The following is a 17,174-nucleotide window of genomic DNA, read 5'->3' as shown; positions in this document are numbered from 1 at the left end:
CGTTCGGGACAGCCCACCCGTGACACGGCGGGCTCGTGTGTTCGCAGGCACTCATTCAAGACACTTTAAGCAGCGTCAAAGTATTAATTTTGGTGGTGTTTAAACATACACTTTCAGCTGGGCATTCGTTTATTGCCTTGCTGAACAGACACAGAGAGGCAAGTTTGTGAAAATAATATGCAGATGACATTGAAAAAGTGTCTCAAACAGTATATGGCAGAAATAAACTTCATTTCAGAGGATAAACAGATAACTAAATAATCCTGCTATATATCAACAGTTCTAAATGTTGCCATTCCCAGAACTCAGTGAATGCATATAACAGATACATTTAAACAGAGAGGAGCATTAGCCTCTAGACAGTTAGAAATAAATTCTCCTTGACAATTGTGGTTTGCTTTATTAATAACAGGGGAAGGATCGTGTTCAGCAGTAAAACCGATCTATAAATTGTGTTTTTCAACTGAAACCTTCATTTAGCCTCAGATGTTGATTTCGAGGCCTGTGGAGCCGCACCATTTCATTACTTACTGCCGTCTCAGAAAGAGAGGGCGCTAATGGCAGAACTCTGGAATGATTTGAACTGTGAAGTAACAGCGAAGCTGAACGGGTGAAAGGGTGGGATTTGTAGTGATACCACCAGGTGGGCGAGGGTGAATCTGCAAAGGTTTCTGAGGAATACGATTGCACAACGAGCTGCACAATTCCCTTCAGGCCGTTGTTGGAGTTCCCGTTGTGGTCTCTGTAGCTGGGGTTGCACCGGGGAGGCGGGGGGCTCCCGTTGTGGTCTCTGTAGCTGGGGTTGCACCGGGGAGGCGGGGGCAGAGGCCCCTGGTCGGTCTGCCGGGGGCGCCGCGCAGCCCGTCCCGCTCGCCTCTGCCCCGCCAGGCCAGCGCAGCCCTGCGCTTGTTTCCAGGGGCCTTACGATGGTTAATGGTCTAGGATACGCTAGAAAAACACCCTGGAGAGCAATTCGATATTTGTTTCAGTCCTTCCTGCGACATCAGCTGCTTCGTTGGGTTCCACAGTGTCCTCAGAGGGGATAGGATCAAACATCCATCAAGTATCTAAATTCCATGGGAACTCTTCTGTTTGCACGGTCAATCCAGGCTTCTTTTGTCTTCAAAGTGCAATGCAAAATGAGTAAATCGGTATTTTGCAAATCAGTTCGTACTTCTATGTATATTCTGATATTTTGTAACCTTTAAAGTGTAATAACATACACTGTAGCTCCAGTTCACTTGTATTAAACAGCACTTCAACCAAAGTCTTGATTACATTATGTTTCTTATCCAACAGAAAGTACAAGTCTTCAAGAAGACGTTGCAGGCTTTGATCTACCCAATATCGTCAACTACGCCTCACAACTTCGAAGTCTGGACGGCTACAACTCCCACGTACTGCTACGAGTGCGAGGGTCTGCTGTGGGGCATAGCCAGGCAGGGCATGCGCTGCAGCGAGTGTGGCGTCAAGTGCCATGAGAAGTGCCAGGACCTCCTGAACGCTGACTGCTTGCAGAGTGAGTATTTCCTAACAGCTGAAGCTTTGCAATACTTCACACCTTTTGATTTTGTGTGTACACCCGGATATTTCCTGAAATGAGGGGCCAGATGGGAGATGTATCCATCTTTTTGCTGCAAAAGACATGCAGAATTGAAGTATCCTCTTTATCTTTGTTTTCACTTACCTGAAGCAAAACTCAGCCCAGAGGTTCCCTGGCCCATATCACCAGCCCCAGAAAACCATAACGGGTGGTTCGGAGCACCATGTTGCTTTTGGAGGGTTTTTGCAGATACGCACATGACAAGGTAGAGAGAACCTGCAGAAATAAACAGGGTTGCATCGTCTGTGGTGTGAAGAGTTGGGAAACACCGAGAAACTGAGCCTGGAAAGAGTAAACTTTGAGAGGCAAACTGCAGATAGGAAAACCCATTGAACACGCCTAAGAGGTCCCGATCTTGCCATTAGTGTGCAAATGGTTTTGAACATCCTATCGTATTTTTTGCAACAGATTAATTGTTCAGTGAGTTGAATATTGTAGTACTTGAAAAATGAGGTTCATGTAATTTGCTTCATTTATGTTAAAAATATTTATTGTTCCATTAAAAAATGAATTGACCAGTGCGGTTAGTTAAATCTGTATTTCTAAGAAAGCCGATGCTAACAGTGCCGTAAAGTGAACTGAATGTGGTTTTATCACAGTCGTCCTTTTGGCCATCTCATGATCAGTTGGAAATTTTGGCCTCCAAGCTTCTGTGGTTTGTTGTTTGTGTTTTTTGATATGCAGTGATTGCTAATATAGGCTGTAGAAATGAATTAACGTCTCAAGGTCTTTAAGGTCAATATCTGAGCTTGTTCTAAATTAGGTTTTAAAAAAATCAGTAGTACTTTCATTAGCCCTCTCATCTTCAACAAAACATCCCTTTGTAGCAGTAGGTGCAATATTAAATCAGGATTGATTTTGATCATGTTGAGTTTGTAGCAGTCCCTGGGCTTGTTAACTTCCTGTGCAATATCAGCTACAATATTGTCTTAATTAGTCTGATCAATACTGTGTGAAAAGAGCTGTTGATAGACTGTCAGCAATAGAGGATGTAGAAGTAGCTGCGATAAATTATTTAGTAGAAATAGAAGGCTATGCTGATTTTTCAGTAAAACTTAAGGAAAGTTGCATTTTAACACATATTCCAATTTTATCAGTATTATCTCAAAAATAAGCAAGATTTTCAAGCGGAATATGTACATTATGCCTTCCTACTTTACTGTTTATATATATATGTATATCTATCTTTCTTTGTGATCCTCCAATGCCCTAGGAAACCTTCAGACACAATCAAAAGAGTAAAGAAGACAAAGTATAGAATAATTTTCTGTGAGACTCCAGCATGAGATGACCCTTTGCAGCTCCGTAGATGTGCTGCTCGTTTTTTCTTTGGCCGTTTCAAGCTGAAGTGCCTCAGCAACAAACGCCATCAGAAGAATGTCATGGTGTTTGATGGTATTGTAGAAATATATGAATTCTGATTGCATAGTAAGTTATTCAACATAATTTTATCTTAATTTTACTATCCATTGAAAGGGAATAATAGTACTGTATTTGTTTCTTTAACATTTGGTAGTCCATGCTGTCACGTTACACTCTGGGCGAGTTATGGATCACTGCCAGTGTGCCAGCAAGAGAGAGCAAGTGTTGCTGCATCTCAGAACCGCCCCGCAGTCGCTGCGCTCGGCCATAAGGTTTCTCTCTGCACGACACAAGCCTTTGGAGCAAAGCCATGCATTTCTTACTTGAAAAGAGATTGGTTTAGTTAGAAGGTTCTCTGCTTTCTACTGCCGAGACGCTTACAGCTGTTAATGCATCTGCATCTTCCTGTCTCATGAGAGGAAGGAGACTGCAGTTCTCTCCCGTGAATCCTGCCCCTGGCCTGCAGCTCCTCAGAGCAGGATAATGCAGGTTCATGTCACTCTTCCTACAATGAATTTGCAAGATTAGATTTCGTAAGATTCCATATCCCCATCTCACTCTTTCCAGAACGTTCTTTATGTCTACTAGACAGAGTATTCTTTGGAGAAATTCCCTAGGTGCTTCCAGTGTTAGAATACTTGGAAAAGCACTCCCTTTAATCTCTTCAGCTGCAGCCTGAGCATAATGTTGTGTGTGCTCTCTGGGAGACGGGGTGTGGAGGAGCGGCTTACGCAGCCGTCAGACGCCGCGCCGTTGCCGTCGCGCTCCGCGCAGCGCTCTTGTTCACACGTGGTGTTCAGAGCGCGCTGCTGGTCCGGAGCGGGGATGGCAGGTCGGCGTTACAGAGCTGTGTGACAGTTAGGGTAATCCCAGACTCATCTAAATGCTCAAATCCAGTGAATTATTACATCCAGTAGATTGTGAATGCTGCTTTAAATGGATTTTTGTGGTAATTATGTTTTTTTAATGAGCACTGTTCCAGGAAGGAGTGAAAAGCTTTCCATGAGTGCAGGCAGCACTGGCAAATATTGAGGTGTATCTCGAGGCAGTCAAGAAAGCATCCGAAGCTGCTATTCGTGTTTCTTTCTACTATTCACTAGATTTCCACTGTGAAAGAGCGTAGCAGGAGTCTCTGAAAAATGAGGTGGAAACATTATCTGCTTTAAATACTGTTTCTACTAGTATGGGGTGGTTTTTACTTGAAGAGCTGTTCATGAATGCACTATTGGAGTTTAGCTAGTGTCAGAGGAGAAGAGCGGAGCAGACAGTCGCACGTGCTGCAGGCTCTGCACACCTCTTGCACAAATCAGCAGGCCTGACTGTGTCAGAAGAGTTCCTCACTGTTCAGGGGTGTTCGCTGTACTGACCAGTACTGAACAGCACGGACTCAACAAATATTTCTAGTAGAACAAATACGTGACTGAAGTCGAATTTTAATGTGAAACTAAATCAATTGATGATTTTAGGTATCACAAAAACAAGAGGCTTGATATTACCCAGACAAAACTCAGCTCTCCTCTGAGTGCTGCAGTGCCAAGCGCTGGCTGGAGACTTCGGAGGAGAAAAAGAACTACGATGGCAACTTTTTAATCAAAGTCTTGTCTTTTCCTTTATTTCAGGAGCTGCTGAGAAAAGTTCCAAACATGGTGCAGAAGATAAAACACAGAATATTATTAGTGCTATGAAGGAAAGAATGAAAATTAGAGAGAAAAATAGACCTGAAGTGTTTGAAGTGATCCGGGAAATGTTTAATATTTCCAAAGAAGACTTTGTACAATACACAAAAGCAGCCAAACAAAGTGTTCTGGATGGAACGTCCAAATGGTCAGCAAAAATTACCATCACAGGTACATTTTCTTCTGAAAATGTTTGCTTTGAGAGCTCTTTCTTTCCTGTCCCCTGGTTCAGGAATATGACCTATTATGATTAGAGCTTGAATCGTGTGTTCAGTTGCGTACTTGGTGTGTTTACAAGGGCTGAATTCATCGCGTGCTAACTGGAAGAGTTTTAGGTTACTGCTGTTGGCAAAACCGCTTTACATCGCACTGCTCCAGGAACAAAGGCAAGTAAATGGTCTGCGGTGCCTCCTCTGCTCCTGCCAATATCTGCTGTGCTGGCGCTGAACTTTTTGCCACCAATTGCAAGAGCTGAAGTTCACAGAAGCGTTTATGGGTTTTCAATGACTGTAACGCTAAGAACGGTGCAGCTTGCAATTCGGGCCCCGTTGGGTTGGAACTCATTATCCCTTCTTGTTGCTTGGCTGAGGGTGTGCTCTGGTTTAGTGGTGCTGAGCCGGACAAACCTGCGCACCCAGGACGTGCCCAGGATTGCTTCCAGCTGCGCCAGCCGGGCTTCTCCGAAACATTTCCAGCTCCTTCAGCTTTTGAATTAAAGCCTCAGCACAAAACGGCTGAATAAAAGCTCAGCTGACTACACAGGTCAACCTGACTTTGTGTGGTGTCGGAGTAGAGACAAGTAGACGTCAAACTGAATAACCAACGAATTGAAAGGCATTAAAGGACTCTGTTCCTTTAGATCTCACATCAAAATTAACCTCAATTTCATTTTAATGTTATGAAAAATTATAAGCCCTCTTCTGATATTAGAAGTATATTAAATATTTTCTCTTTCTCTAGCATCTGCATTATTCCTGTTATGGGGGATAAGGAGATAAACTTTAGGAAGTTATTTTTGGCTTTTACTAGGCAGTTTTCCTAAAAATAAGTGAAAGAAAAGCTATATTTTAAAAATTAACAATAGTGTATACTCAAGTAACATATTTTTCTCACTATTTAACGGCAACTTGCCTAAAAGGTATGTTTAAAACAGCTCCTGGTGGTTCACCCCTCTACATACGGTAATTTTTCTGCAAGATCAAACACACACATGCTGTTAAGAAACACAGGAGTGTCCTTTACTACCCTTTTCATTACAAAACGTGTGAGGAGGGTACCCCGAGCAGATGGATGCCGTTATTTTAGCAAGTTATGCAGTAAACCTGCACGTCTTCACGCTCTATCTGGGTAAACATCACTTTACTAGTGTTGGTACAAAACTCAGTTATATTGCTGGATGGCTTGGTTCTTCTCCTTCAGAAGTAAAACTCATACTGACTCGATTTCTGCAGAATCGTGACCTAATAAATAAATCATAGAATAATTTAGAAAGTGATACTGGAAGGGGTTTCTGCAGTATATTCAAGTTTTCTGCTGAAAGCAGGGCTGATTTCCAAGTTAGATTGGCTTTCCCAGGGCTTTGTCCAGGCTGGCTCTGAACTCTCCCGGGATGGAGGCTGCAGGTTCTCTGGGAAGCGTGTCCTGCCTCTGGACAGGCGGCTGCAGTTCTCAGCCGCTCAGCTGTGGAGCTGTTCCCACGTGTCCGCTGGGATCCTCCTCCTGCAGGGTGTCACCCGCTGTGTGCCGTCGGGAAGGGCCTGTCCGGCTGGATCCTCCTCCTGCAGGGCGTCACCCGCTGTGTGCCCTCGGGAAGGGCCTGTCCGGCTGGATCCTCCTCCTGCAGGGTGTCACCCGCTGTGCCGTCGGGAAGGGCCTGTCCGGCTGGATCCTCCTCCTGCAGGGCGTCACCCGCTGTGCCGTCGGGAAGGGCCTGTCCGGCTGGATCCTCCTCCTGCAGGGCGTCACCCGCTGTGCCGTCGGGAAGGGCCTGTCCGGCTGGATCCTCCTCCTGCAGGGCGTCACCCGCTGTGTGCCCTCGGGAAGGGCCTGGCAGGAACAGGCGGCGTCCTGCAGGGCGTCACCCGCTGTGTGCCCTCGGGAAGGGCCTGTCCGGCTGGATCCTCCTCCTGCAGGGTGTCACCCGCTGTGCCGTCGGGAAGGGCCTGTCCGGCTGGATCCTCCTCCTGCAGGGCGTCACCCGCTGTGCCGTCGGGAAGGGCCTGTCCGGCTGGATCCTCCCCCTGCAGGGTGTCACCCGCTGTGCCCTCGGGAAGGGCCTGGCAGGAAAGGGCGGTGCACGAGGCTGAACAGAGCGGCTGTTGAACCTGGGGCTGGCACTGGGCACTGGGAACACAGGCACGTCAGGGGAAATGCTGAGCTCGTGTGCTGTCCGTTCCGCCTCGGAAGGATGCTCTGGGCTGCCTCGTATTCAGGCCAGTGGAATAATTAAGAGATCTGGAAGACATTTTCTAAGATGCCACTTAATTCTCCTGCAGAAATAGGAGAGGGACACTTCCTTGCCTTCTAAACATTTCCCTTTGGATTTCAGTGAATAGGGAAGACAAAACATGTTCTAGTTGGTTCCTGAGAGTTGGTCTGTTCAGGAATGAGACGTGTAAAACCAAAGTCGGCAGGTATTCCTGAGCCCACACCCGGAGCTGATCTGCTGAGTAGGAGGTGCCGTTCTCGTGTGGTCGTTTCCTGAGCACACCAGGGAGCTCCATTATCCACAATGACTGACCTTAGAGAACGTTCACTAAGTGTTACTACTCAGGTGGTTTAAATAATGTGTGCAAAATACTAAAGCTGGGAGACACAGCAAGTGTTTTGGATGCAGCTCTCCGGGTTTTATAGGCTGCTGTTTGACAGTTCTGCTTCCTCCTGAGATTTCCAGTTTTATGAATTATGATGGAAAATAAAATCGTGTGTATTTATATTTGCCATAAAATGCAAAACATTTACTATACACCCACAGTAACTGTCAGCAAGGCTCACAAACACGTAAGCCGTTAATGATAATTGATCTGAACTGTCATCCTGTCTGTGACACAATAGGAAGTATTCTGAAAATTCTCGTGGTTCATCACTCACATGAGAAAAACAAATGCCAAAGTCGTAACCATGCCCTTCATGTTTAGTTTCATAGCTCACCGCGCAGACTTTTAAAATGTGAAGATGTTTTACTTCAGAATGTCATTTCGATTTTTGGAGAAATTCTGGGAATCATTATTTATTTATCTAATTGGAAATATGGAAATTTTAGGGAATTCTTAGTCTCAAACCAGGTTATAGAACAGCCTTATATTACTTGCCATGCAGATTAAACCAAAGGTTGAGAAAAGTGTCTGAATTATGCATGGCAAGAAAAGTGTTTGCTTTGTACGCTGCGGTGAATCTGTAGTGTGTTGCCCTGTTAAACCGTGTTTCTGGATGCTGTGGTCCAGAAGGCAGCTGGAAGCCTCGTCTGGCTCCAGTGACAGGCGCGGGAGTTCTGCAGAGAGCTTTGTCTCGGGAGCCCTTGCAGGGCTCTGCTTCCTGCCGCTCCCGGCGCCGCGTCCTCTGCTCGGTGCCGCGGGGCTGTGCGGGCTCAGGCGCCTTCCTCTCCTTCCCTTGCAGTGCTCTGTGCGCAGGGGCTACAGGCCAAGGACAAAACCGGCTCCAGCGACCCCTATGTCACTGTGCAAGTTGGCAAAACAAGGCGGAGAACAAAGACTATTTTTGGAAACTTGAATCCAGTGTGGGATGAAAAATTCTATTTGTAAGTATGGAAGATACTGTTGTTTCTTGCTTTTTAAATTTACATTTAAGTAATATAACGCTACTAAGTGAAACAATTACTTAATTTGAAAATATTTGTTGTCTATACCATGCATATTAATAGCGTTAATAAATAGGCAGGTTCTGAACGGAGAGAGCATAGGAGTTTATTGTGACTTTATCATATGGTAGTCATACAGCTCATAATTATGCATTGTGGGAGATCTATTGGTGATATCTATTTATTGCAATTTTGGGGGGAACTTCAGTAACAGTTTCCAGACTGGGACATGAAATACCAAATGTTTGACTTATAGATGCCGTCTGATCTGAGATGCTGCCCATGCAAGTTAAACGTGGTTTTATCCAACATGACGGTTCTCCTGGGTGCAAAGGGGAGCTCGAGAGGAGCTGGTGTGCTCAGGGCTCTGGCTGGGCTGTCCATCGAGCCCGGCTGTGGTCCAGAAGGCTGATGTCCTGTCCCCTGGGGTTGCCCACGGCCTCTGAGCAGGACATGGCACAGCCTGTTGCCGTCGCACCACGGTTTACCCCGCCCGCAAAGCAGAGGGTTCAGTCTGTAATTCGTTGACTAAGCTTTCAATGTATTTCATACCAGTTTGGTTCTGGCAATGTTCCTAGAACTACTTTCAGAAAGACATATTACAGTGCAGAAATTCCGACTCGCAGGTACTGTTCCTTTCCTGGAAATATCGCCTTAGGACACAGCGCGTTCCTGACTGAGAGCGTGACCCCTCTGGTGACATCTGATAACAGACGGGTCACGTTAGAAGCTACAAAATGTGCCAGACCAGAAGTGAGCTGGCAAAGGGTCGCACAGGCCTGTCAGTAAAGTTTGTTAAATCTTAGATATAGCCTAACCTTGCTGATTGCTTACAGAATTTCACCAATATAGTCTGTTTCATTGGAAAAATGATTTTCTTTAAGCTATAGAAATAATATTTCTTTAGTGTAGTGCGCTGGGGGAATCTCTCCACCTGGGCTGACTGCTGAGAGTATGCAAAGTTGGGGTTCGTGTGAGGGTCTGTACTGAGGACTGCAAGGAAAGAATGCTGCTATGATGGGTGTATTTCATTTTGACAGACTGGGAAATCAGTCTCCATAGATTCTTTACCAGCTTCCTCGTTCATTTGCATTTATTTCTTTACTGGAAGTCGCACGGTGTCAGTTGGTTATTACTTGAACACTGGGTGCAGATCTCTCAGATGAGGTGCTCAGTCAGGACATTCCAGTGCACCCAATATTAAATTATCATGTGGCTACAATAATTAAGTTTATTATTACATTTTTTTATTACTCCAGCCATTAGAATAAGCAGGAATGCCATGGGGTTTATTCCACGTCTCTGCGGCATTCTGTAAATGCAGAAGTAATGTAGTGTCACCAGATTGTTGATGAATTATTAAAACTGTCTCCTCCATCCAGCACCTCTGGATTTACTGCAGCATTTCCAGCTTTCAGAAGCACTGGTACCTTCGTTCTCTGTGTGCTGAAGCGCTCACGTCTCACCTTCCAGCGTCACACCTGAGTGGACAATGTAACTCAGCCTATAGAGCTGGCTGGCTAGACGAGGAGCACCGAAGGCAGCCTGCGTTGTCGTTGCCTTGAATTCCCTGGGCTGATTGTCCTGATCCCAGCCAGAGCTTCCTGCAGAGCCACAGCGCTTCTGCACAGACTTCCCCGGTGACCGGAGCAAAACCTGTATCTGGCTTTATAGAGCTGTTCCTGGGAGTCCGGGCGAGCGAGGAGCATCATGCAGAGCCGGCTCTGTGCATGCGTTAGTCAGTCTCCCTGCAGCATCACTGCTACAGGGCAGGCCCGTACGTGTTCATCCACCCTTCCGTTCCTGCATCACAAATCGATACACATCACAAATCCATATATATCAGGCATAGGAACATTATGAACATATAGCAGAGCTGACTCAGTGCTGAAGATCTGCACACAAAGATGAACATTAGAGTAAAGCCACTGGTTCTAACAGGTCTCACCATGTTTCACTGATCTGAGGTTAAAGGAGAAAAAGATGTGGGAGAGACAAATGAGGATATCATGGAAAAGTGCAGTCGTCCCAACGAGCTGAATAAATGTTCCTTAATCAGCTAAGTGTACATCAGAGGGAAATTGGTGTTGTCTCAGGAGAATAAAAACATGGTATTGGTACTTAAGTACCATTTAATGACCTTCTATATGGAGCATCTCCCTGGGAAGCAAAGCAGGAACAAGGTGTGTACGAACAGCACAGATGTGATGGGTGATGGATCTTCCCCGCCACTGCAGGAATCCCCTGGGCGATGGTTCTGTTGGGTGCACAGTCAGAGCAATTCCGGACTCCGGCAATGTTGTAAGGGCTACATTTTAGGAAAATTAAATGGTTTCTGGGTTTAGCCCAGTTTCTCCATTTGTCTTCCAATATTTTACGTATCTCAACCCACAAGCCTCTTGTTATATTTTTTCTCTCCCCTTTTTAGCTGAGGAGGGGCAACAGCTGTCAACCCACCACAGCTCACCCCACAATAACATCAGGGAGTCCATTTGAGTAATGAGGTAATTTATGAAAATCCCGATTATGGGAGAAGGTTCGATAGGTGATTGCAGGGAAGCCAGTCAGAAGACAAAAGGAAACTGTGCTGGATTAATTTTGCTGATCACAGAACAATGTGAGTTTTAACTACTGGAGATATCTGCAGTGATAAGGGTCTGGAGCACAGGCGGACGGAGGCGCGTGTGCGATGCCGAGTGATGTCACTGAGGCGCAGTGGAAGCCGTGCGTGCCGTCTGTGGTGACTGATTGGCCTTGACAGTAATAATGCCATTTAAAGCACTTTATACTTCCAAAGCCCATTACCACCACTAATTAATTCTTAGAACCCCCTGAGGGTGCCAGTTGGGAGATAAGTTATAGTATTACTGTTTTAATGCTGGGAACGCTGAGACAGATCACTGAACAGTGATAGTGCTTGGAATAGAATTCAAATAGGATCTCTTAGTCTAGTGTCAAACTAAGACCTTACTGAAGACGAAAATTTGCTGGTGCACTTTAACGCTATATTTATTTAAAGATAATCAAAGATCCGTAATAATTGCAATATTTCCGCAGCATTCCTGAACGGGTATGAAAAGCGCCCAGGCAGTGCAGGCGCGCGGGTGCGACGTGGCGGCCGGCGGGGCCGCCCAGCCCGCGGGCGCCAGCGGTTCCTCACCGCCCGGCTCCTGCGGCGGGTCGGCAAAGTGCTGACAGGCAGCGAACGGCCCTCGCTGTGGCTTCTGAGAACAACCAGCAGGAGGGGGGCTTTCCGTTGCCCTGCAAATATGTGCAGGACCGTGCTGGGAGTAAGAACTTTGATCCACAGGGCGATGAAGATTTCAAGTGAACCCATCTCACTCTCTCCTACGTCCAGTAGTGTCTGAAATCCACTCAACTCATGGGAAGTTCAGAAGCCACTGGAATTTGCAAGGAATTTGTTAGGATACAGCAGCCTGTCCCTACTCCTCCTCACCAGGGAATGCATGTCTTGGAGAAAAGTAATATATCTTCTAAGGAAAGCAGCTACTTGTTTCCCCAGGTTTTTCTGCTTGCCACATTGTCTGGTGTGGTGGTTGTGCATACTTGCTGGGGTTTGTTTCAAAACTTCCAGCCACGAACTAGAAATATTCTTGAAGATTTTGTCACTTTTTGCATTATAACATTCTAAGCTACTATTTTGTGGTCTACTGTATGTACTACATAGCATTCCTAAATGAATAAACCTGATCTAACTGTATCTTTCCTAAGATATTTGCTAAGTAATAGCATCAAGAAGTACACATTGTAAATTAATTAATAATTTTAATGAGGAGTTTGTGACATTCCTGAACACAAACCGTGTGTATATATAGCACAGTGAAGTTAATATCTTTACTTTCTCTTATAGATGGTAATTGTCGGTTTGTCCCTGGAGGTCAAGGACGATGGATTAGACAGCAGTGTGAGTGCACGCAGCTCAGGTACCACTCACATTCTGTGTTTTATTATTATTTTACAGTGAATGCCATAACTCCACAGACAGAATAAAAGTAAGAGTGTGGGATGAAGATGATGACATCAAATCTAGAGTAAAACAACATTTTAAAAAGGAATCAGACGATTTCCTTGGGCAAACAATCATCGAAGTAAGAACACTGAGTGGAGAAATGGATGTCTGGTATAATTTAGGTATGATCCTTACTGTGTTTTTCAAACATATTTAGGTAGAAACTCAGCATCTGTAGATTTGGGGCTTCAAAATATATAGCTTTGGTACCAATATACAGCTTTTAAAATCCTGAATATTAGAGGGTGATTTCAAGATGAAAGATACTTTCTCGGTTTTGATCCAGAGTTATGTAACTACAGAGAGCAGACTGATGAGAGCAATATGAAAAGAAAATATTTAATATTAATGCTAAAATTAAACTGTGTAAGCAAACAAAACATTTCAGGTCAGTCCGTTCACAGTAGCAATCTGTGGGAAATACATCTGTAGAAAAATCTAGCAAATAATGTTGCTGGCTGTCCACATTGATTTTGTCACATATTTATAAAATCATTACGTCACGTTCTGGGCCCAGCCGTCTGTTCCTCACGGTGCTCTCACGGCGGTTCTTAGGAGCCCTGCTCGCCTGGGCGTTGGTCCGTGCCTGTGGCTGTGCGCCCTGCGGTGTCCCCGCCGAACGCAGCCCCGGCAGCTCCGGCTGCCGCTGTCCTGCTGGGCGTTGGTCCGTGCCTGTGGCTGTGCGCCCTGCGGCAGCCCCGCGGAGCCCAGCCCTAGCAGCTCCGGCTGCCGCTGTCCTGCTGGGCGTTGGTCCGTGCCTGTGGCTGTGCGCCCTGCGGCAGCCCCGCGGAGCCCAGCCCCGGCAGCTCCGGCTGCCGCTGTCCTGCTGGGCGTTGGTCCGTGCCTGTGGCTGTGCGCCCTGCGGCGGCCCCGCCGAGCCCAGCCCCGGCAGCTGCCGCTGTCTTGCTGGCTCCTTCCCCGCCTGAACGGGCCTTCCAAGACTCTCCCTGGCGAACCAAGTGTTCTGCACTGGCCCTTTAAAAGTTAATCTCCTAGATTTGATAATAAAAATGTCATAGTAACATTTCTGTCCAGGTTGCCTGCTCTATGAAAGCTTTGGGTGAATTATGAGACATAATTCTGTGAAACTGCAGGTCATTTGTGTCCTAATCAGCCGTCCTTGTTTCCCTGCCTGGTGTTTCATTTCCCAGTGACGTGTACAGGTGTGTCAGGGAACTATTTGATTCTTATTGGCAATGAAAAAAGAGCCTTGCTTTGTGGCCTGTTTATAGTGAGATTTTCTTAAAGGTAAGATAAGTGGGTCATTATGAATTCTGAATTTTATTCCCTCAAACCTTTAGTGACTTAAACGGATCTAAAGCTGGGCTTGCATCAGCAGGGCCTCGCTCTAGAGCTGATGAAGGCTGGGAGGCCCCCCACACCCCGGGTGAAATGGGAGCGCTCGGCTCGCTCCCTGAAATGCCTGCACACCAATGCACAGCACGGGGAACAAGCAGGAGGAGTTAGAAACCTGTGTTAGGGCAGGAGATTACGACCTGGTGGCGATTCCGGAGACATGGTGGGACAGCACGCGACTGGAATGTGGCCATGGGTGGCTGTGGCCTTGTCAGGACAGACAGGCCGGCCAGGCGAGGTGGTGGAGCTGCTCTTTACGCGAGAGAGCAACCACAATGTATTGAGTAAGATTCAGCTTAGCTCTGTAATTGCAATAGTAGTTGGTAAAGTCTTCATAAGGAAAGTATCAATAATGAAAATTAGTACAGATATCAGGTAGAAGATTGAAATGATTTCTGTTGAAAAGGGAAAAATGTTAAATAAAGCACTGGTTTGGATTTGGCAGATAAAATAAGACAGATTATTTACTTCATAGTTCGATATTCTGCTTCATGGCCTGAGCCGTATGTGAGGTACTTAAAAATAAAGACCTTTTTCTTGACAGCAGGACCTTCTGGCTTTAAAAAACATTCTTCTTAAGGCAGAGTGATTTATGAAAGCTTTTCACATGACATACAGATGTTCGTGGTAGTTACCAACACATTATTTTTCTGCTCTTCAGAAAAGCGGACAGATAAATCAGCTGTCTCTGGTGCCATTAGATTGAAAATCAATGTTGAAATAGAAGGAGAGGAGAAAGTTGCTTCCTACCATGTGCAGTACACCTGTCTACACGAGGTACGTTGAAGAAAGCATACTGTACAGAAGTTACTACTCAGTTGTTGCATTGACAAGGAAAAACAGCTACAAAACATTAGAACCGTTAAACAAATAACTGCTGCTGCACCTCAGGACAAGTTTATTTCAGACATCCCACCGCGTGTTGCTGATGGCGTGTCAGGTTCAGAGTCAAAGGCAGAGCTGTGACACCAACGGGTCACCCCACCGGTGGGGGTGAGAAGAGAGAAGAGATGGAGCCCGCTGAGTTCTCCCTATACCAGACTTTATATTAGCATTTTGATGCTCCGTACATGCTTACTAGCATCAAAAAGATACAACCATTTCTGTATATTACAGAAATATAGCTAGTAATTGTAAAGGGCTTATTTCCTGCTACATTAATTCGTATTTTGGAGAGAGCAGGAAAAAGCAGGAAAGACACAGACAGTATAAAATTTGGTTCTCCTATCCTCTAAATTTCTTTTGTCAACATTGAAAAAGAAAATCACTGATAAACCCATGTCTTTGTGTTTACCAAATGATGATTAGTTAATGCCAGTCTTCAGGACTTTTTTTCCTGAAGAAACAACTAAGGATGAACATATTGATGACTATTATATAGCGTATACCTTCAGAATGGCACTTAAAAAGCTGAAAATTCCTATTTGAAACATTTCTTCCCTTCAGAATCTATTCCATTACTTGACGGAAGTTAAATCGAATGGCACCGTGAAGATCCCGGAAGTGAGGGGTGACGAAGCCTGGAAGGTGTACTTTGATGATGCCGCACAAGAAATTGTAGATGAATTTGCAATGCGCTATGGAATTGAAGATATTTATCAAGCTATGACGTAAGTATTATCATGTCTGGTTTCCTACTCTACTGTCAGTAACGTTTGAGGGAAGCAGTGAGTCCCAAGCCTTCATGCATTCATTCTCCGTTTCACTCCCGTTCCTGATTTAAAATTCTTATCGTTTTTGCCCATCTGATTCCAATTCAGGTGCCTCTATGTGCAATGGAATGAAGATAAAAGCATTTTATAAGCTGTTCCTGATACTACCTGTAATGCATTTCTTAATCATTATGATACCTATATGTGACAGTGTTCAGAAAGACTTCTGCTGTTCCAGATGGCATTAGGATCATAGAACAGGGTTTCACAAGATTATATATAGATATTTGTATACGTTGTTTCACTGATTCACCTGCAGACCTGTGTCTCAGAGCACTCAGACTTTGGGGAGAATAATGAAAACACGGGGTCTGTCATGGCGAATTTTCTTTAGGACTGTTATCTGTTGTTTTTATTCGTGTTTCTGAGATCACCTTTTTCTCCTGGAACAACTTTAATGGCTGGGAAAAGGTGTACAGCTTCTTGGTTTGGAAAATAGAATGTTCAGATTCTATTTGGTAATGATGTGCTCCCACTAAAAGAAAAGCAATTTTCTACCACACAGCAGAGAGAGAATTTGAATGTAATCACTTGGCCCAGAGGAATATTGTGTAAGCATTTTGTGCTTGAGAATCTGGTTGCAGAATATTTCTATTGCATGTCTCATGATAACATTGTAAATTAAAATGTTTGCACTTGTAAATGCAAAACTGACTGTGCTTTAATAGCCCACAATTCAGACCCCAGAGAGCATCCCCATGCTTCTTATGCACCCGTATCAGGCTCAAGTGAGTTTTAGGGTGCTGCTAATGAAATGCTCTTTTCCTCTGAATGTAATTTTTTAAATTCATATTTGTTTGCAGTTTTAGACTTACACATTATAGAAAGTTTCAGTGTCACTTAATGACAGGCAGTCTTGACACCTTTAGGTATGGACAGACAGTATATGCTGGCATAGGAACATATGCTGTTCTGTATTTCTGAACACAACATAAATCTAATTAAGCCTCCCTAAAGTACCAGTTCCTAGAACAGTTTGGCATCCTGTTCTGCTATGGTAATGAACACCGTCATTGTCTATCATTGCAGGTTCATGCTGGTTGGTCTGTCAGCTGTGATCCTCTCAGTAAACTCTGATATTTGTTTCTGGCTCTCAAATTAATACCTATTTATATTTATTTCTTTAGAGCACAGAAATAATATTTCAAAAGGATAGGCTTGATTTTCCAAATACACTGAGACTACTCATCAGCCACAATTGTGGCAGCTCAGCAAAGATAAACAAGAATTTAGATAATTGTATTGTTTCTGTGCCTGACTGCTTAATGGAAAATCAGTCCAATAGGCGACCAACTTAAAGTCCTTAAAACATGAAGTTCATGCTCTTCTCCTCTCTCAATCAGCATCAGCAAAGAAATTCTGCATTTGCTGCTATTCAAAACTTGTCACGTATGCATCAGTGTTTGTTTCTAGATCAGCAGGAGGTTACCTGTGCACCACCAAAGCCTTACTGGAATGTGGATATCAGCCCAGACGATGTCAGATAGGTGGTTATTTACCTGCCTTAATTGTCCCCAATGAGACCTTTTCCATTAAACTTAGAACAAATGTGATTGCATCTGCTGTTGGAGACCAAGTCAGTTCTTCCCTAAGGATGCCCACTTAGAACTCGTGCTCT

General features: G+C 44.8%; 1 protein-coding gene across 4 annotated transcripts in view; it reads left to right on the top strand.

Annotated features, from left to right (window-relative positions):
• Positions 1-17,174, top strand: part of UNC13C (unc-13 homolog C) — a 113,002-nt gene that overhangs the window by 54,844 nt on the left and 40,984 nt on the right. For all 4 annotated transcript variants that reach the window (XM_082061246.1, XM_082061244.1, XM_082061245.1 and 1 more), the window contains 6 exons: positions 1,300-1,519; positions 4,585-4,812; positions 8,257-8,398; positions 12,441-12,610; positions 14,506-14,621; positions 15,291-15,454. In XM_082061246.1, the coding sequence (XP_081917372.1) occupies positions 1,300-1,519; positions 4,585-4,812; positions 8,257-8,398; positions 12,441-12,610; positions 14,506-14,621; positions 15,291-15,454 (1,040 nt within the window). The remainder of the gene's footprint in view (positions 1-1,299; positions 1,520-4,584; positions 4,813-8,256; positions 8,399-12,440; positions 12,611-14,505; positions 14,622-15,290; positions 15,455-17,174) is intronic.

This window comes from Streptopelia decaocto (assembly GCF_964273445.1).
Source record: "Streptopelia decaocto genome assembly, chromosome: 9".
Lineage (NCBI taxonomy): Eukaryota > Metazoa > Chordata > Aves > Columbiformes > Columbidae > Streptopelia > Streptopelia decaocto.
The sequence above is the reverse complement of the archived record's forward strand: the minus strand, read 5'-3'. Positions and strand labels throughout refer to the sequence as shown.